The 20,836-nt window shown below is 49.4% G+C and overlaps 1 protein-coding gene and 1 long non-coding RNA gene across 3 annotated transcripts in view; one reads left to right on the top strand and one right to left on the bottom strand.

The window, feature by feature from the left end:
- Positions 1–13,434, bottom strand: part of SLC22A2 (solute carrier family 22 member 2) — a 31,910-nt gene extending 18,476 nt beyond the window's left edge. The window contains exons 1-4 of the mRNA XM_036248815.1: positions 13,024–13,434; positions 11,110–11,213; positions 5,024–5,178; positions 2,788–2,956 (exon numbers count right to left, since the gene is read on the bottom strand). Of these exons, the coding sequence (XP_036104708.1) occupies positions 2,788–2,956; positions 5,024–5,178; positions 11,110–11,213; positions 13,024–13,434 (839 nt within the window). The remainder of the gene's footprint in view (positions 1–2,787; positions 2,957–5,023; positions 5,179–11,109; positions 11,214–13,023) is intronic.
- LOC118621503 lies at positions 9,267–11,289 on the top strand. 2 transcript variants are annotated; one of them, XR_004957708.1, is made up of 3 exons: positions 9,267–9,351; positions 10,253–10,338; positions 10,877–11,289. It is a non-coding gene; the product is annotated as an uncharacterized LOC118621503 (long non-coding RNA). The 2 variants fall into 2 exon arrangements; XR_004957707.1 differs by having other exon boundaries at positions 11,165–11,289.
- Positions 13,435–20,836: the final 7,402 nt, after the last annotated feature.

Genomic DNA, 20,836 nt, shown 5'->3' on the forward strand with positions numbered 1-20,836 from the left:
ACCCTGAGCGGGACCAGAGCCTCGGGGATCTGCGTCTGGAGAGGACTCTGGGCAGCCGGCTCGGGGTGAGGGGAGGAGCAGGGGCTGCTGGGGCCATCACTCAGGGAGAGAAGGGGTGCTCTGAGGGGCGGGGCTCGAAAGGAACCCAGGGGTCACTCCAGGGCTCCCAGAGCAGATCCTGCTGCGCCATCGCGGGAACGTTTTCTGGTCACACTCGGCTCCCCCTCAGCTCTGGCCCCTCACAGTTCAGGAGGCAGGGCTGGTCGGCCACCCGTCGTCTGAGCTGGAGCCAGGGCGGTGAGGGCTCGCGGAGCGGGTCAGAGAGAGGAGGGACCCGATGCGTGAGCCCGCAGGTGGCGTCCGGCGGCCCGCTGGGGCGTGTCCAAGCAGGGAGAGTGCTGACCGGCCCGTAGACATGTGAGTGGTTTGGAAGCTGAGTGCAGAGTTAGGAACACGGGTCAACTTGACCGGAGTGGAAACTGGCTCAGTGAACCGTCTCTGGAACCCGAGCTTTGGGTCTCGCAGTACAATGGCTTGCTCGATGTGAAGTGAACATTACCCACGAGAGGGGTCTGGCAAAAGTCCCACGAGAGGGGTCCGGCAGAGGTCCCACGAGAGGGGTCCGGCAGAGGTCCCACGAGAGGGGTCCGGCAGAGGCTGCGTCATCATTCATTCAGGGCCCTGCACAGGAAGCCGGGCAGGATGGCCCCTGATGCTGCTACCCTCGGGAGCTGATGGCCCACAGGGACACGCAATGCCAGGACAGTGGGCCCCAACAAGCAGTGGGGTGCGAGAAGTGCCGAGAGGTGGGCCCATGCCACCTCCCTGGGCAGGCTGACGGGGGATGGCTTCAGGGAAGGGGAGGCTGGCCCAAGGCCCTTCCTCCTGTGGCCTCCACATCCCCGCCGCCCCTGCAGCTCCCCCTTCCTCCCCGATGGTGCCACCCCATCCTTCAGCCCTGGCCCCTCGTCCTTCGCTTGGTTTTCAAAGATGGGTGTTTTCTTCTGTTCTGCCCCATTCCCTTCCTCTCGGGGCCCCGCTCATTTTCTCTAAATGATCGCATCCGTCCTCACAGCTACAACGATGACATGACTTTCCTTGAACTTTTGGTCCTTAAGGGTCACTGCCCCTGGGTAGCTGCATGTTGATGTCCTTCCAGGACCTAAAGTTCCGCGTGTCCACAGCTCACCTCATCCTCTTTCCGTCCACACCCACTCCTCCTGTGTTGGCGGGGGTGCCTCTCTGAACGACACCCACCAACACGCTGACACCCGGCCCTCGTCCTCCAACCTCCGCGTCCGCGCGCCCGGCTCTGTCGTTGCTGCCTTGTTAGTGCTGTTCACATGTTTTCCTTCTTCACACCCACCCTCTGTCTTATCCAGGCCCTTGTCCTGTCTTGCAAGGATTACGGCAATAGTGTCGCATGTGGTCCCCTTGCCTGCATTCTTCCCCAAACACCTGTTTTCCACTCTGCATCTTGAGGGGTCTTCTGAAAATGTCATCCCATCATGGAGTTTGTCGAGTTGTAGGTAAATTAAATTTGATCTATTGAGTGAAAGTGGCAAGAAGAACTGTTTTCAAGGTGGTCAGAACTTGGTCACAGGTGGCCCTCCCGTCACGCTGAAGCACCGCGTCTTTATTCTGAGGGGAACTTCATTGAAAGCCTTTTAAGCAAGAGAGTAACAAGGTGGAACTAGATTTTTTATAAAAAAAATATATTTTTTATTGATTTTTTTAGAGAGAGAGGAAGGGAGAGAGAGAGAAACATCGATGTGAGAAACATCAATCAGCCGCCTCCTGCACGCCCCCTACTGGGGATCAAGCCCACAACCTGGGTGTGTGCCCTGACCGGGAATCGAACTGGGACCTCTCAGTCCATGGGACGGTGCTCAATCCACTGAGCCACGCTGGCCGGGCAGAACTAGATTTTTAAATACGGCGTGAAGCATGGACTAGAGTGTGGTGAAGTCAAAGATGGTAGCGATCCAGGCAAAATATCCTAATGGAAATGGAGTCGGGGGGGGGGGGGGTAGAGTGGATACAGGGAGGGAGCTAAGAATCACACTTAGAGTGTTACTGGATTTGGGAGGAGAAGCAGGCTTCCTGGGAAAGTTGAGATGTTGATTCTTAGACAAGTGTGGAAAGAACAGGTGGATGTGTCCGGGATGAAATGCACGGGTGTGTTGCGCGGGAGAGAGGTTGGTAGGAAAGGCAGCGTCCCTTGTTTGTTTCAGGCCGCCTCAGCGTGGGGGTGCTGATGGGTTCTGCTATTGTCCATGTTCCCCTTGGGCAGGGAGACAGACATATTTCACTTGCCCAGGGAACTCCGATCGATTGCTACGGTGTGTGTGGGGTCCGCTGTCGGCCTTATCCGGAATAGAGACCACTGTGATTTACTGGGGATGTCTGCTTTGGGCACGGATGTGGGGAAGTGGGGACACGGGTCCATGCTCTGCCTTCTCTGTCCTAAAGTGTTTTCTGAGAAGGGCCAGAGTAAGAAGAGTCATGTTCTCAGTCTCCTCAAAGGGTACCCCGGCCACACTAGAAGCCAATTTAAACATCACGTAAATAATGTGAAAAAATAATAGCCGAGACGTAAAACTCTTACACCCAAAGTAAAGGGACATTTGATTTCCCAAGTGTTTGTTTCTCCCCGAAACAGGGACCCGGGCTTCCTGTGAACCAGAGGAGTGAAGAAGATCTTGGAATTCACAGGGATGGTGCGCATTAGGGAAGGCAGAAATAAAAAAATTGCAAGTATTTCCTTTTAGCTGCAAACGGACTTACCAATGATAGAGCAGGAAGCAGAAGTTGGGCAGAGTCACCGCGAGCTGCAGCCACCTCCAGTGCGGCAGCGCGAACGCCACCCCGGCCAGCACTATGAGCCCCACGGTGAAGGCGACTTGGTAAAGGATGCCCACTGTCCTCCGGTAGCTCAGCCCGACAAACTCTGTCACTGCAGAGAGACCCCACGCGGTCAGCGAGTCAGTGCAACAGGGAGCTGGCTTCCAACGATGGGGAATTGAGAACGCCCACCTCCCAGTGTCGTCCAAGGGCTAGACTTTCTGAACAGCTCTCCGAAATTTTAAAATGTGCTTGGGGGTCTATCTTAGAATGATTGCTGTTGTGTTAATTAAGGTAAAATCTTAGAATCCCACGTTAGACGGGGCGAAAGGCCCGCCACCACGAGCAAAATGATTTCTAGAACAGTTTCAAGGACAAATGCAGTTGTATTTCAGATCCACGTGAAGTTTAGAGTAATAAAGGCAGTGATCATTTAAGAACCAAATAAGTGAACCAAGCTTGGAGTTTAGATTGTGGATGATTTTTCTGTAACTGAATACCTCAGTAGAACTTGTTCTCTTGCGCAAGTTAAACATTTTCTTGGCAACCCTGTTAATGTGTGCAGCTGCCTGCCTGGAGTCAGTGCGTGCTGGCTTGTGCAAACCGATTTTTAAATTCTCTGGAATTTTGCAAGCTGGTTGTTAAACTTATTGCCACCTTAAAATCTGTCGTGGTGGGAGTATTTATAACTTAGAAATCAGAAAACATTATAAGCTAGGGTTTCTCTTTTCCATGAGCCAGCTTATCAGCACACCACCGCACATGCCACTGCACACGCCACTGCACACGCCACCACACATGCCACTGCACACACCACCACACACACCACCACACATGGCAACATAACCAGCTGTCTCCCATCCCATGACTACATCATGGCAGGTTTACAAAGTCTGTGGTACATGAATTTAGGGAATAGTCATTTTTTATATCACACACGTACTAGAGTTGAAATTTGAGATATTCCATGAGCCGCAGAGTTATTGTTTAAAATGTTTGGTAATTGTGTCGAAGACTTCAGCTATTTATAAACCAGATAGAAATGCACACTAAAATATTTCTATAAATTACTGTGAATTATCCAAAAGTATTTTAAAACAGAGTTACACAAAATAAAGCAAGCGCTTCATAAATAGAAACGTCTGTCTTTTGAAGTGGTCCAGCAGTAAGGGCTTCCTCCAGGGTGTTCAGAGGGATGGAAAAATAAATAAATGTGACAAGGTTGAAACTAACTGTTGCTAAAATTTAAATCCATACAATTGAATTCTACGTATTTCTACATGGTATGTGTTCCAGAAACCAAATCACCGATCAGATAGCTGCATACATGAATCCCTTTGTTGACCAAACATACCTTACGTTCCTGCCATGACAGGTCCCTAATAGCATCATGCATCATTCTTTCTTTATCTCACAGAATCCCCCAAATTAACTCTACCAGGTAACATGTTAAGCTCACACATTCTAATTCTCTCGCGTGCGATGAGAGTGTGTTATTCGTCCTCCAGTTTCACAGGGTCCCTCTCCCTGTACCTGGGTGCCGTATGAATGTAGCTGAAGGGGATGTAATGGTGGGGCCAATCCCCAAGACCTAATTATGGTGGTAATTTTCTTATATTGCTTTAAAGATGCTATGCTGTTAGAATGCAAACACTCTCCTGTACTCCGTGGAGATGCAGCCTGAGTCTGACCACTAATGAGTAGGAAGTAAAGGACATTCCTGGCCCCACAGATGGCTGAGGAACCAGGACTGACCAAGCATCTCGGCCTCCTTGCATCTGAATGGACGACAGCTGTGGTTTCACTAGAATGGCTTTACGCCAAGTATTTAAATCTCTTATAAATCTAACACATCTCTCGTCGTTGAATTTTCTTTATGTATAGGCCTCGTAGGTTAGATTTCCTCTACATAATACAGAAAACACAAAGTCCTAGAGTTATATAAGAATGTGGATGGTGTGATGTTGACCCTCATTTCTGACTTCATTGTTTTCTTTATAGGAGGAATGCAGAATGAGTTGCTTGAAAAGGTTTTAGAAATTATTTTGACACAGAAAAAAAAAAAATACCTCCGGACATTGCCTTGCAGCTGAGTCCATTTCTCTGCTACCCCCCACCCGATGATATTTTGGCAGCAATGACCCTTCGTCCCCCCAGCTGCAATCACAAGCATTCTTACTCAGGATGTAGCCTATTAACCAGCCTGCCTTGCTGACCAGCCCTTGGATGAAGCGGAATATTAACATCCACGTATAGGTTGGGGAAATGGCCATGAGGACTCCAGATGTAGCGTTGATGAGGATTGTAGCCAAGAGGCAGAGCTTCCGGCCAAACCTGCAGGGGAAAAACAGAGAGAGGGAAGAGAATACGATGAGACCCAGGAAGGTCGTGGAAAGTTCACATGTTACGGCAACCTACCTTCTGAATCATGGAAATCCGGGAAGGACAGGTTAAGACCCACCAGGAGGGTCCACCTTTCCGTCAGTTCAGTTCAAGACCTGTCATCAGTGCATCCTTAGCACAGTAGCCCGTTCACCCCAGGATCAAGCACCTTCTCAGTCCCACACTGTGGGAGGTACTGAGGGCGAAGGCGACCCTTCCAGGCCACCGTGCTGAATGCCCTAGGGGCCTGTGCAGACCTTCCGTCCCCATAGGGTTGGGGGCCTTTGCACACATAGTGCCAACCAGCTTCCCACCCAAGAGTTTCTGCTTTAGAGGAAACAAAATGTATTGTTCAATGTACTCCCCACACACTTATTTTTAATCTTCACCCAAGGATACTTTTCCATTGATTTATTTTTATTTTTATATAGAGTAGGAGGGAGGGAGGGAGAGAGAGAAAGAGGGAGAAACATTGATGTGAGAGAGACACATCGATTGGTTGCCTCCTGCACGACCCTGATTGGGCCAGGGATCGAACCCATGGCAGGGGATCAAACTTGAAACTGAAGTACGTGCCCTTGACCGGGAATCGAACACGTGACTCTTTGGTTCCTGAGCTGACGCTCTAACCGCTGAGCCAAACCAGCCAGGGCCCCGCACACCTTTTAACAATGCTTTTGGACTTGGTGTTATTTGCATGTCTCCAGGGAAATGGTCTTTTGTGTCTCACTGACCACGAGTCACTTCAAATATTGCCATCCCCTAGGCCTTGTAATGAGCACCCTAGAAGGATAGCTCCCACACATTTTGATGTTTTTTTCTTTTATTGATTTTAGAGAGAGAGGAAGTGAGAGGAAGACAGAGATAGAAACATGGATGAGAGAGAACACTCATTGGCTGCCTCCTGCATGTCCCCCCCGCCTCACCCTGGGGATCTGGCCCACAACCTGGGCATGTGCTCTGACTGGGAATCGAACCGGCGACCTCTTGGTACACGGGTCAACACTCAACCACTGAGCCACGCCGGCTGGGCAAGCCCGCACATCTTACTGGAGAGACTTAGGTTTCAGCGGTGTAGGGGCCTGGACAGTGTGTCAGTGCACAGAGCAGAGGGAGATTTGGAAACCTGGGCTGAACCTTGGCCCTACCACCTACTACGATGTTGGATGCGTTACTCGGCCTCTCTCAGTGTCTTCACTGGGAGAAGACTTGTCTGACCTGTTGACAGGAGGGTTAAATGGGATAGTACACGTGACGAGCGTGGCAAGAGCCTTCCTCCCCCCTCGCTCCGTTACTAAGCTCTCAGAAGGCTGACTCGGGGCTCAGCACCCTCATGTCCGCTTTTTCACACGCTCCCCCGGTTTGGCTCTAAAAGACGCCCTCGCCGGCTGCCAGTGGATATTTTAAAAATTCTCCTTAGAAAGCAATGTTTTAGTTCATCTTTGTTTGACGGCTTCGAACGGAACAGTCGTTAGTGTTTCGTGTCATTGAGCGTCACACTTTCAGGGACAGTTTATGATCACTCCTCTACTTTTAGACAACTGTACCCTAATGACCACTTCAGTACTAACTGGCCACCTAAAGTAACCCACAACGTCGTTAATAGTCCTTTGGGAATTTTAATTATTTAAATCTGAAATGGAAAGATCAAGCAGTCTGATTAGTAATGAATGCAAACTACTCAAAATTTTAAAACCCTGTTTTGACCACCTCTTTGATTAGTTCTTAGTCAACAGCTCCCTATTGTAAATATATCCCCCCGACCTTCTCTTCGAAGACTTCCAGTCACATCTGAACATAATGTTCTGGCCCTTCTTCCCACATTCTCCTACCCACCCCCTTCTCTTATCCTCAAAGACATTATAAACCTATGCTCTGGTGATAATTTGTCAACTTCCAAAGTTGACGTGGGCCTGTCGTAAAACCCCAGTCACCCCCCTGTAGGTGGATGAAGTCCCGTGGCCGACGAGAGGGGAACAGTCACCATTGGAAGCCGAGGGCGAGAGCCTTCGGAAAACCTAATCTGCGATGCAGAGAAACTTCGCTGGGGGCCGTGCTCCAAATAGGAATATAACGCTATTTAAAAACGTAAGGTACGGCTGAAAGACATCATGGAGATCTGGAGTAGGGTTTGAGACATGTCGCCTGCAGCAGGACCCTTGCGTGGTGAAAGGAAAACAAGGAGAGAAAATTACAGAGCGGGTGGGACCCGAGACTGCCGGCTTCCTAAGCCCTTGAGCTGCTTGCTACGAAGACTGCGGCTCGGGGCTCTGGCACCTGCTGGGAGTGTTCGGAAATGCAGACCCTCAGGTCCACTCCAGACCCACTGGACCCGAACCAGAGGCTCGCAAGGTCCCAGTCGGTTCACAGCACGTTCCCGTGGGGGAGGCACTGCTCTCATTTCACTGAGCCTCAGTTTGCTGATCTGCAGAATTGGGGATGATCAAATTTCCTTTTTTTAGAGAGAGAGAGAGAAAAACATCGATTTGTTGTTCCACCTGTTTCTGCATTCACTGGCTGACTCTTGTATGTGCCCCGCAGGGGATCGAACCTGCAACCTTGGTGTATCTGGACAATGCTCTAACCCACTGGGCTACCGGCCAGGGCCTTGAATCTCCTTTTGAAGGCTGTCATGATCCTAACTGAAGTACAGCCCACGGGGGTGCCCAACACAGCGACTGGCACATAGGAGGTGTGAGAGCTTGATTTAGAAACTTCCACGTGGTTGGGGAAGTTTGACTGCGACCCACTGGGACTTTGATTCTGTTTCGATCTAGTTCCATCAGGAAATCCAGCCTGTGAGGTCCTGGCTCTCGAGAGCTGGTTACTAGATGTTCGGGTACTTTGTGAGCCAATTGTTAAACACAGCCTTTCAAGTTAAATTATACACTTACAATCAGGTAAATTATATTTAAAAACAAGTGTAATAAATATGTAAAACTTAGCGCTTCCCAGTTATGTCTGTTTGACTGTTACAGACGCTCATGAGGTTATTTACGTCTGTCCGTTGTCTGTGCAGTGGGAATACCATATGGCGGTGCCTGTCCCTAGCCGACTCTGTTCAGTGGTCTCAGCTTGGCAGCACTGGGCCACGTGGGAGCATTCACACCATGGAAATCAGCAAGTGCTGCAAATTGGGGCTTTACCCTCAGCTGCCAAACATTTATAGAATACTGCTACACGTAGCACTTGTAATCACTGATCATTAGAACAAAAAAAATCTGGAATTGGTGAGAGATTCCTTTTTGGGTCAGGTGATACCCAAAATCATTCTTTAGGAAGTTATGAAATAAATTAGGCATCTAATAAAAGGTTTATTTTCAAATTCTCTAAGCGAGGTCCTTCTTTCCCTACCCTTCCTTCCTTCCTTCCTTCCTTCCTTCCTTCCTTCCTTCCTTCCTTCCTTCCTTCCTTCCTTCCTCCCTCCCTCCCTCCCTCCCTCTCTTGCTCTCTCCCTTCTTCCTTCCTTCCTACTTTCTGTTTGATTTTTTTTGTTTTTTTTTAATCCTCACCCGAGGACATTTTTCCATTTTTTGTTCAGGTAGAGTGGGAGGGAGAGAGAGGAACAGAGAGAGAGAGAGAAAAAAACATCAATGTGAAAGGAACACATCGAGTGGCCGCCACCGCACAACCGACCAGGGCCGGGGACAAACTGCAACCGAGGTACGCGCCCTTAGCGGGAACCGAACCCGGGTCTCTCCGGACCGCAGGCCGACGCTCTAACCGCTGAGCCAAACTGGCCAGGGCCCTACTTTCTGTTTGAAAGGTGACCTTCAGAAAGTTGACTTGGTGTAAGACTCCGTGTTATTATTTACAACTTTTTCATAATTTCCTCCTGGTTTCCTTTTAAAAGACACCGTTAAGTATCTGTCAGGTCATATTTTTAAAATTAGTCACAGAAAATTATTTTATTCAATGTTGGTTTAATCTGTAGCATAAAATAAATTTCCATGAGATTCTTGTGTAAAATCTGAAAATTGTCCAGAGCGAGGCATTTAGGGTGCAACATGTGACTTGCCCTGTTTCGAACCCTGTGGTGGTGACCTCACCGCACACTCGTACCCGCCCACACACAGAACAGAAGAGGCAAAGCCAGCAAAACTCCAGACAAGAAAAAAAAGAGAGGTAAGTACACAGCTTTGGGGGGGGGTGGGTGGGTAATGAGTGATTGACTTTACCTGGGAGATTTAAACAATATGAACAAAATAATGAGGTCATTAAGAAGGTGGATAATTGATGGGGTTACACATCAGGAATGCACTGTCAGGAGAAAATTATAACCGGTCTCCTGCTCCGAGCCAGATGAGAATAATTAACTCACTTATTTAACCAGCTGTGAGGAGGCTCGGTCACCTATTTGCCCCCTTCTGTTCCCGTGCATGCTAGCATCTTCCGATGAAGGGGGTAGTGCAGAGGGAGCTGGGCCAGAGAGCCACACACCGGAGCACAGGGGACTTTGGACCCACTCCCCCCTCAGTGTGTCTCTCCTGACTTGAGGGACCATCTCCAAACAACCAACCTCAGTGCTGAGGCAATAAAAATAAAAGCGAATGACCTTCCTCTTCCCCCAAGTCTCCCACACAGAGTCCCAAGAAGAGCCTTGAAGGGCAGCTGGGCAGACCTCACAGAAGCGGTGTGATGGATGGGCTGCCCCTGACCCCGCCTCTCGACTGTCACCCTCCCCTCCTGCTACCGCAGTGGGCAGGGCTGTGAACGCGCAGAATCCCCTGGGGGGGGTGGGAATAGATGAAACCATCCCAAGTTTTATCCAGCCTGACAATATAATGTTATCAGAAAAATGTTCTACTTACATTTAATATAGTAATGACGGGTGTGGGTTTATCTATATCTTAGACATAGTTGGGGCAACAAGCATAAAGTGTATTTACCATTTATTTCAGAATTAAATATATATTTGTACTTTATATAAAACTATGTTTTGATTGTATATTTATATAAAATTGTGTATTTATATAAAACTATATGAATATAGAGTTGAGATATTTATATCTCTCTATCTCACTAGGTAACTGATGATTAAAGAGAATGATATTGTCCAAAATCCTGAGCATAGTGCTTTGCACACGGAAAACACTATAAACCGTCTGTATTGTGAGTATTAAATAATTCGCCCCGATGGCCACGTTATCTAAAGAGCTTATCAAGTAGAAAGCGAATGTTTCTGTTCCTCTTCCTTGGAGGACTCCTAAATATACCTAGTTGGCCACCCACAGAGCAGAGATGCGTGGTGTAAGGAAGCTCAGCACGGGGAACCTGGAGTCTCGGGGAACCTGGGGTCTCTAATGATGGATACATGATGGATACATGATGGATACATGAAAGCTACGGGGGTGGCCTCTGCACGTCCCACACGGAGTCCAGCTCCTCACCTCTCCCCAGCGACGCTGGCTTTACTGACGTGGACAGTTCTCGCCCTTGGTGTAGACAGACCCGCTTCCCTTTCACCGAATTGCACCCCAGGTTCCATACCCATAATTACCTCTGGCGGGCAGAGGGCAGGCAAGCAGAGGATGGACAAACTCAGGTGCCCTGCAGGCTCATGACCGGGTGGATGGCGATAAGGCCAAAGAATGAATTGGGCATCACACAAAAGATCGAATCATCTGTTACTCTCCCTTCTAACCCTCAGCTTCTGCATAGCCCCCAAGGAAAAACCTGAAACCTAATCCTGAAACCTCCCTCTGTGCTCCGGAGGGCTGGAGAATAATGACATCGCCACGTTTATCTTGTCACCAGAAGAAATCTGAGATTGTCAAGGCAACCGATGTTAGGCCAGGCAGTTGTAGTCTGTGTAATTTGGGGAGCACGATATTCAAGCAGGGACAGGTGAACTCAAACGCTTTTGGAATGTGTGGCACCCACCTGTCTGCTATGTAGCCGATGCTCACAGAACCGATCAAAAATCCTACGTTCACAGCCGACTGAAACAGGTCCAGCATCCAGGAGTTGGCGCACACCAGGTTAAACTGCCGGGGGGCGAGAGAGGTACCGAGTCAGGAGAGGAAGAGAACAAAATCCCGTTAGATCATTTCAGCCTGGGGAACTCAGTAAGGTGAGTGTCCCTTGCACTGAACTGATGGGCCGAAAGGCGACAGACTCGCGGTTTTCTTGCCGTTATATTAATGTTCTCTACATTCGGTCTGACTGTATGTCATTAGGCTAAACTCTATTGTTGTCTAAATCAGCTGAAATTGGGTAGTTACTTCATTTTTGCACAAAACAATGTCTTCATCTAATTTTAATGCACAAGCCCAGCCGGTGTGGCTCAGTGGATTGAGCACCATCCCATGGACTGAGAGGTCCCGGTTCGGTTCCCGGTCAGGGCACATGCCTGGGTTGTGGGCTCGATCCCTAGTGGGGGGCGCAGGGGGCAACCTATCAATGCTTCTCTCTCTCTAAAATATCAATAAATAGATATTTGAATTTTAATGCACAAAAGCAAATAGGTGTGTGGACAGGATACAAAAGCTGCCTGGAGGAAGATGGGTTGCTCAGCATCTGGTTGCTGTCCCTTTAACAGCCAGGGGGTTGGGAGCTTCCTGCTCAGGCTGTTACATTTGCTCTCATTTGGAACAAGAGGCAGAGTGGAAGGAGGAGCAGGTGCTGGCCTGGAAGTCAGGAGATCTGGTTTCCGGGGCTAACTGCTAATTCTCTCGCTCCGCGGCCTTGGGCCACTCTTTCGTCTGCTCCGCGCCTCAGTTTCCTGGTCTCTGTGTGAAGGGAGGGGTGTGGCCGCACTGTAAAACCTCTTACAGCGGTGCGGTGTGCAGCTGTGCTCGGCCGCATTCCACGCAGCTGTTCGACTGCTTCCGTCCTCCGACAGGCTCCTCCACCTACATGGCCGTTCCTGCAGAGCAGTTCCATTCTCCAGGCGGTCTTTCTAAATGAAGCGTGGCATTGGCGTTCTCTGTACTTTCAGAATAACTGTGCCCCGATTTGCTTTGCCTCTAATAAAAACAAGTCTCTATTTTTTTTGTTTTCTTTATATTTATTGAAATGAGGTTTTGCAGTTAGATGTTGACGAGTTTTATTATTATTTTTATTCCTCACTCGAGGATGTTTTTTTCATTGATTTTTAGATAGAGGGGGAGGGAGGGAAGGAGGGAGAGAGAGAGACATCGATGTAAGAGAGACACATTGATTGGTTGCGTCCCAAACGACTCTTACCAGGCTTGGGGATCTAACTGCAACTGAGGTACATGCCCTTGACCGGAATCGAACCTGAGACTCTTTGGTCTGCAGGCTGATGCTCTAACCACTGACCTAAACCGGCCAGGGCAATGTTGACTAGTTTTTAATAACATAATAGCACCATAGCATAAGCTCCAACCCCAAATAGTTTTATGTGGGCACTTTGAGCAAATTAAATAGGAAAAAAAATAGTCATTAAGAGGCAATTACATCGAACCACAGTAAGGCACCATTCAAGGGATTTCCATGTCCATCTGCGTGATGGGAGACTGGAGGGGGAGGTAGGGCTTCCAGAAAAAGAGGCGGCTCGACAATTTTCCCTTTCCTGGCATTATTTCTGGACTTCTCATATGCCTTTGCTTGTGTCTTACTGCTGAAAGTCGCATAAAGGAGAATCACTGTGGAATTTGATCAGGTTTTAACTCACTCACTTGTACTCTGGACACATAAGAGGCTGCATGATTTTGTCAGAAACTGGGATTTTCTAAGATACGTTGAGTCCAAAGAGCATGTCTGGCCTCACTGGATCTTCCTTAAGAAAAGCTGCACTATTTGCTCTGTCGGTTGGAGTCCTGCCTCACTCACCTCGGTCACGATGGAGGAGCCGGGCGTGTCGTACACCCAGCCGTGCCGACAGGGGCCCAGCGGCAGGCGGCTCCTGTTGGCGGCCAGGCCGGCCAGCGGGTCCGCGCAGCCCAGGGCGCTCTGGTTCCAGTCCAGCTCGTAGCTGCGGCACTGGCGGGGGAAGGCCTCGCCCTGCGGCCCCGGGCCCGGCACCGTGAAGTTCAGCTCCTCGGCCAGGCTCCAGCCGCATCGCCGGCTCAGCGCGGCCACGCCGGGGCTCAGGCAGCGGTGCTCCGGGGTGAAGCCCAGGAAGACGATGCCCACGTAGATGGGGGCGAAGGACGCAGAGAGCAGCGATAAGAGGAAAAATGTTTGTTTCTGAAAGAAGTTAAATTCCCCTACGTGCTCTAGAATGTCGTCCACGGTGGGCATTATTCCTGCAGGCAGGAGGGGTCCCGATGCGTTTCCTGGAACCGCTACAAACGTTCCTGAGCGGCTGCAGCCAGCTCAGCACAGCTCTTGACCCAAAGTCAAAGTGTGAGCGTGAGTTTACTTTAGAAAGAGAGCACTAGCCTCCTGCTGTGCACACCTCCTGCGGAGCTTGTCCGTGCCCTCCTGACGTGCCCGGAGCATGTAGTGGGGCCAGATGTTGTGTTGATTGCAACACCGCTCTCCATGAGGTTGTCACTACCTCATACCAGCACCACAAACAATCCTTCCTCTGTGGCATGGGGTGGGAAATCTGAGTGCTCACGTGTCATAGCCCTGTTAATCCTGTCCAGGCAACTAAATGTCCAGGAAATGAACAGGTTCGAATCACACTCAGCACACCTCTTCTCCAAGGTGCTGTAGAGAACGCACGCGCACTGGGCTTGGCTCGCCCGGTGCGGCGTGATTGTGGGCTTGGGTCAGAGCCCCGTCTGCACGCGAGGAGGTTTGCAGACTCTACCACGGGTTCGAGCTACGAACAACAGCCCGAGCACCAGATCCCTGCTGCGGCTGCTCGTTTGGGTGTTTGTCTGGATTTTATAATTCCCTTAGAAATTCTTTTTCCTTTTATTGATTTTAATTTTTTTTTTTTTTTATCCTCACCCGAGGATATTTTTCCATTTTTTGTACAGATAGAGTGGGAGGGAGAGAGAGGAAGGGAGAGAGAGAGAAAGAAACATCGACGTGAAGGGACACATCGAGTGGCTGCCACCCACACGACCATCCAGGGCCGGGGACAAACTGCAACCAAAGTACGTGCCCTTAGCGGGAACCGAACCCGGGTCTCTCCGGACCGCAGGCCTACGCTCTAACCGCTGAGCCAAACCGGCCAGGGCTCCTTTATTGATTTTAGAGAGAGAAAGTGAGAGGGAGAGAGAGACAGAAACATCGATGAGAGACAACATTGAATGGCCGCCTCCTGCATGTCCTCCCCTGGGGATCAGGCCCACAACCTGGGCATGTGCCCTGACCGGGAATCGAACTGGCGACCTTTTGGTGCAGGGTCGACGCTCAGCCACTGAGCCACACCGGCCGGACTATAATTCTACTTTTTAAAGAGTGTCAATTTTCTTTTTTCAACCCCTGAAGTGTCCTTCCCTTGACCCATTTGTGAAGAAAAATGTGCACCGCGCCTGAGGTCAAGTGTAAGTCAGGAGGGTTCTCATTCTGCTGTCTTATTGTTCTAGATATTTCTGCCTGTGGTCAGGGTGCTGCTTTAGGATGGTGTTGTGTGCACCCACATGCGAGGGAAACAGGCGACTAGTCTGTCCGGTGCACAGAGGATCCTGACTGTGGCAGGAGCCACCACGCGAAGGTGGCCTGTCACAGGCCTGCACCTCAGAACACCAGACGCTGACTCGCTTTTCCTCCTTCTTCTCTTCTGCTGACTTTTCCGTGGGTTTAACAGGATGGTCTAAGAATACTGGCCCATAGGAGTCCTTCCCACCAGAGCTGCTGCTGCTCGATTTCTTATAAAAGCAGAAGCAGGCTGCCCGCTGACTTGTCAGGGCCCGTGGAGCCTTTGCCCGGGTCAGGGAGGCGCTCTGCCGGGTGGGGCTGGCTGGGAGGCCTCCTGCCTCTGCCTACACCAATTTGCCATCATCTGGGTGAATGGGCTCAGAATACAGATCCACGCACTTGGGCAAGCATTTCCGGCACGAACGTTATCGTTGCCAAAGGTCAGCCAGGCAGTTATGCCCACCAACTTTTCAACAGGGCAAAACAAAATGAATGAGAACTGGATTAAATTTCTGGTTGTGTAGAAAGTCCTCACTTAAAGTCCTCCATAGGTTCTGCTACTTTAAGTGAAATGACATATAACAAAACCAATTTCACCCTAGGGTGATGGCTATAAACAAGTTCAATTCCAATAAACTTAAAATGGATAACTGACTTGAATGTGTCTCAAAACCATAAAAATCCTGTAAGAAAAGAGAGACAGTACAATCTTACAGCGCTGGGTTTGCCTGGTCGTTCCGCACGTTTCCATCGACAAATTCTCAGTGGAGCGAAGCCCACAGCGGGGCTGCCGTGGCCCCTCCTCCTTGGGCGACCAGCTGGATCTACAGCAAAGCGTCCCAGGCAGAGAACCCGCAGAGGGTGGGGAACTGGCGATGGAGCTGACTTACAATGTGAATCCGGTCTCTTGTGCGTTGAGCACCCCTCCGGGGGTGAGTCGGGGGAGGGGGGTGCATGTTCAGGAGCATGAGCAGAGGCTGATCCCAATCCAGGGCTGCACAGTCTTTCAATCCACGTAATCGGATGAGTCACTGTCATTCACGTGGGGAGTACTTCTCAATCTTTTATCAGGTTTCTTCATAATGTAAATAAATATTGTCCATAGGATGCTATCTCCTGGCAGCTCACAGGAAGGCCGTTGTGCTCAGACTAACTGACTTATGTGGTTTTATTGATTTTTTTTTTTTAGAGAGAGAGAGAAAGGGAGGGAGAAATAGAAACATTGATGTGAGAAAGATACTTCGATCGGCGGCCTCCTGCACGCCCCCTACTGGGGATCGAGCCCACAACCCAGGCATGTTCCCTGACAGGGAATCGAACCGAGATCTCTCAGTCCATGGGATATTGATCTATCCACTGACCCACACTGGCCGGGCAAGACTGTATTATTTCTTACATAATGTTTAGCGCAGAGTATTTGGCTTGGCCTTCGGCTTCCACATCAGGTTGGACGTGCGGCTCACAAATGTGAGCTGCCCTCAGCTCAGAGCTCTGTGACCCCGCAGCTCGGACCTTCGCATCGTTTTGTCTGCCAAGCAAACGCCTGATTAGTATCTGAGCACAGTGAGAACTTGCATAGGCACTTAACTTCCCCCGAACCCAGGGTGCATCAACTGGATTGGACTGCTTTCCTCCAAGGGATCGAGGACCCAACCGGGACAGAAGGAATGTTATGGGAGCCCTACTGGGAATGAAAAGAGTTTTTTCTTTTCTTTTTTTCTGGTACGTGCCCCTAGTGGGAACCGAACCCGGGACGCAGGCCAACGCTCCAACCAGTGAGCCAAACCGGCCAGGACCGAAGAGTTTTTTCTTTAACATTTTGATTTCCATAGTTCTCAGCCTCTAAATTTTTAAACTTTCAATGAATGACCAACTGCCTCCTTGGCCAAGTTGTTCTTTCCTGAGACTGTTTGTCCAGAGCCGTGAGAACAGGAATCCTCTCGTTGGCTTACGGTGCCGGGATTCCGGCTCAGGTGTGTGGGCCAGGGTCAAGGGCTATATCACGCCAATGTCAATTCATCCCAAACTGAAAAGCAGACACACAAACAAAAACCCCAATAAAACAGCCATGGCCAGGTGGCTCAGTTGGTTGGAGCATCATTCCATATACTGAAAGGTTGGGGGTTCAATTCTGGTCAGAGCACGTACCTGGGTGGTGGGTTCAATCCCTGGTCAGGGCATGTACAGAAGGCAATCAATAGATGTTCTCTGGCCTCTCTCTCTCTCTCTCTCCTCCTCCCTCCCTCTCACCCTTTCCCTCTCTCTGAAATCAATAAGCATATCCTCGAGCGAGGATTAAAAAAAAAAAAGACAGATGTCAGAAACAGTTTGTAATTCAAGCAAAGTTGCAAGTTTCATCACTAGAATGTAGTGTTTGAGGTCAAAGAAATCTGGTGGAAGAAGGGCCCATGACATTTAATATTTCTGTGACCTCGGTTCCGAGCAGGGGTGCAGTGGGGGTGAATGAGACAGGTACGACCTTGGAAGGGACATCCTGTTGGGCCACAAAATAAGAAAGCTAAGACTTTTGATCATGCCAAAAGTGCAAAGGGAAGACCTGAAGATGCTCCCATTGACCTAAAATATGAAAATTGGGCATCAAAAAGAATAATAATGGCAATGAATTAAAACAATGAGGTGCATTTTAAAAATTATGAGTTCATACTGATTTTTTTAATCCTATGAAATAATAAATCTAGGCATCGATCTTCGATAGACACTACATTTGTTGGGTGAACTGATGACGCGGAATTTCCAATTGGAGGGGTCATGCTGACACCACCTAAAGCCAGGAACCAATCTTATCATCACAAAAAGTGGGCCACGTGTTGTAATGTAGTCACACAGCACAACCTAAAACATCAACCTGAGTCCAATCGTGCCTGTACACCTGTCAGTGTACAGGAAGTGTCAAGATCAGTAACATGTGATGACAACATAAGGGAGCAATCAGTGAAACGCAGGAGGCAGGCTATTCTCCTGATAAGTGGTTCCCCCCCAAATCATGGGGGTCCCGCTCCCCAAATTATAGGGAGAGGGACCTATAAGGAACCAGTGAGACCTCAGAGACATGAAACCAAATCTAAGGAGTGGACTTTATTCAGATCCAACTGTAAAAATAATCCTGAGGTGATTAGAGAGATTTGAACGGGGACTGGATATTTGGTGATATTGAAGAGTTATTTTACTTTTGTTTGGTGTGATCATAGCATTGTTGTTGTGCCAGAAAAAGAGGCCTAATTAATTAGGAGACAGCAGACTCAGCATTCATGGATGCAATGTTGCCCACTATTTGGTTTAAAACACTTTTTGAAAAATAGAAGCAAATGGAGAAAACAAGAAGAGCAACATTAAAGCTACAATGTTGTGGTGGCCGCTACACAGTGAATCAATAGACCCTTCTGGGGCACTGCATCCTTCTGTTCTAGCGGCATTCTTGGCCGGCTTTCTGTGGCTATTATTATTATTATTATTATTATTACTTTCGAAAGACCTTCATTAGTGTAGCCACTTTTCCTTTACTTTTTGGAGCTTTCGACCACCTACTCTGTCGCTTCGATTCTGCTTCCAGCCTGACATGCCATCTCTTTCACTCCGTTTGTCCCCTCAGGAGTCTCTATTCGAAGGTTGGAAGCCTAATCCGCACAGCAAAAAACAGCAGGAAGTTCCTGATATATTTCCCCCCAAATATACGCTGAAGTCCTAACCACCAGCCCCTCAGAATGTGACCTTATTGGAAATCGGGCTGCTGCCAATGTGATTAGTTAAGATGAGGTCACACCGGAGCAGGGCAGCCCCGAACCCAGGATGACTGGCGTCCTTCCAAGAAGAGCACACACGGGGAGAAAAGGCCGTGGGGAGACGGAGGCAGAGACTGAGGTGCTGCAGACCGAGGACGGATGGCCGTCGTCAGAGCCGGAAGAGGCCAGGAGGGCTTGTCGTCTCAGGTCTCAGAGAGAACATGGCCCCAGGGACACCTGGATTTCAGGTCGCCAAAGCTGAGAATGCACTTCTGTTGGCGTAAGCCACCCAGACTGGTCCTTCGTTATGTCAGCCCTGGAGGACTCACGAAGCTACGGTGGTTGTTCCCCGTCAACTTCAGGTGTTAGGAAGGAACCTCTTTTCTGACCGGCCTTCCCAGAAGTCTCCTGGACCCTCCCAGTCTCGCTTGCTCTGTTTCCGGTGCTGGAGCCCATGCAATCTCCGCCCCCCCTGGCTGGCTCCGGGCCCACCTTGTGTCATTTCTCTCTAGGCGAAGATGCAAGGACAGGGACCAGGGATGACCGAGTGGGCGATGTGTATATTAGGGCACCTCCCGAGACACACCCAACTATGCTTCCAGCACCATCAGGCCTGCTTGGCCCAGCTGGGGTCCAGCTGGTCTGTGTGAGCGGCACGGTTTCTGGGTCAACAGCTACCTACCTCCTCTTCATTACCTTGGATTGCCACCCTCATTAATTAATGGAAAAAAATCACTCAGCATACTCCTGACATGATTAATTCCTCCAGAACTCTTCCTTTTCCCATGAAAGACAGATTCAAGCAGAAGGAAGAGTAGGGAGAGACTAGCAGTTGAAACGAGAGAAGTTCAACGCTGCCGTATCAGGGAGGGCATCCGACTCGCGCGTCCTGGGAGAGGGGCTCAGCGAAGAGCACGTGGATTTTCTCAGCAAAGCCTCTGTTGGAGAAGGTGGGAGAAGAGGAATCTGAAAGGGCACTTTGTGGGGGAAACACTTTCTGCTTTATTTTATTTTATTTTTTAAATCCTCACCTGAGGAAATTTTTCCACTTATCTTCAGATAGAGTGGGAAGGAGGGAGGGAGAGAGAGAAACATCGATGTGAGAGACACACATCAACTGGCTGCCTCCTGCATGACCTCGACCAGGGCCGGGGACTAAACTGCAACCAAGGTACATGCCCTTGACCGGAATAGAACCCATGAGTCTTTCGTCCATGGGCTGACTTGTTAACTGCTGAGCCAAACCGACCAGGGCTGCTTTATTTGATTTCTAAAATCTGTGTGTAGGCCCAGCAACTACAGTCACACACCGAAGTCCTTGCCTACCTGGTTGCCACAGTCCAGGACCCCCATATCTTCATGTTCCTTTTGGCACCAACGATCTTATTCGATGAATCATTTATTCGGCACATCTCACCCAAACCTCTTTTACGGAAGCTCCTAAAAGGCAAATTTTACTGCTGGGATGTATGTTATCCCCTGGAAGACTTTGAATTGGTGGCCACTGCCATTGTAAATATTCATTAAGAAACTGTCCCCAAAGACTTAGGTAGCTTTATTCTGTTGTTGTAAACATTTATTTATTTATTTATTTTATCCTCACCCGAGGACATTTTTCCATTTTTTGTACAGACAGAGTGGGAGGGAGAGAGAGGAAGAGAGAGAGAGAGAAACATCGATGTGAAAGGGACACATCGAGTGGCTGCCACCCGCACGACCAACCACGGCCGGGGACAAACTGCAACCAAGGTACATGCCCTCAGCGGGAACCGAACCCGGGTCTCTCCGGACCGCAGGCGGGCGCTCTAACCGCTGAGCCAAACCGGCCAGGGCTGTTGTTGTAAACATTTAAAAAGTGCTTATTACCCACCTGTTTTTGGTCATATGTAAAAGTTATTATTTAGCCCTGGCCAGATTTGCTCAGTGGTTAGAGTGTCGGCTTATGGTCCAGAGAGACCCGGGGTGGGTTCCAACTAAGGTCACGTACCTCTGTTGCAGTTTGTCCCCAGTCTGGTTTGGTTGTGCAGGTGGCAGCCACTCAATGTGTCCCTTTCATATCAATGTGTGTGTGTCTCTCTCTCTTCCTCTCTCTCCCTCCCACTCTGTCTGAACAAAAAATGGGAAAATGTCCTTGGGTGAGGATAAAAAAATATATAATTTATACTGAAGATAAAGAACTTGGGAGAGTTTAAAAACAAGGGGTCTGGGAGGGAAGAAAGATGTTGACATACTACCTACAGAACTTAGGGTACTAGGCTGGCTGTCACCTTGTCAAAAATCGAGTCCAATCTAGTTGGAACCAGTTTTCTCAACCCAGCAGCATCCTGGTCTCTGCCCACCAGATGCCGATGACACCTCTGCCCCCT

Source organism: Molossus molossus, unplaced genomic scaffold, assembly GCF_014108415.1.
Source record: "Molossus molossus isolate mMolMol1 unplaced genomic scaffold, mMolMol1.p scaffold_m16_p_8, whole genome shotgun sequence".
In the NCBI taxonomy this organism is placed as follows: Eukaryota; Metazoa; Chordata; class Mammalia; order Chiroptera; family Molossidae; genus Molossus; species Molossus molossus.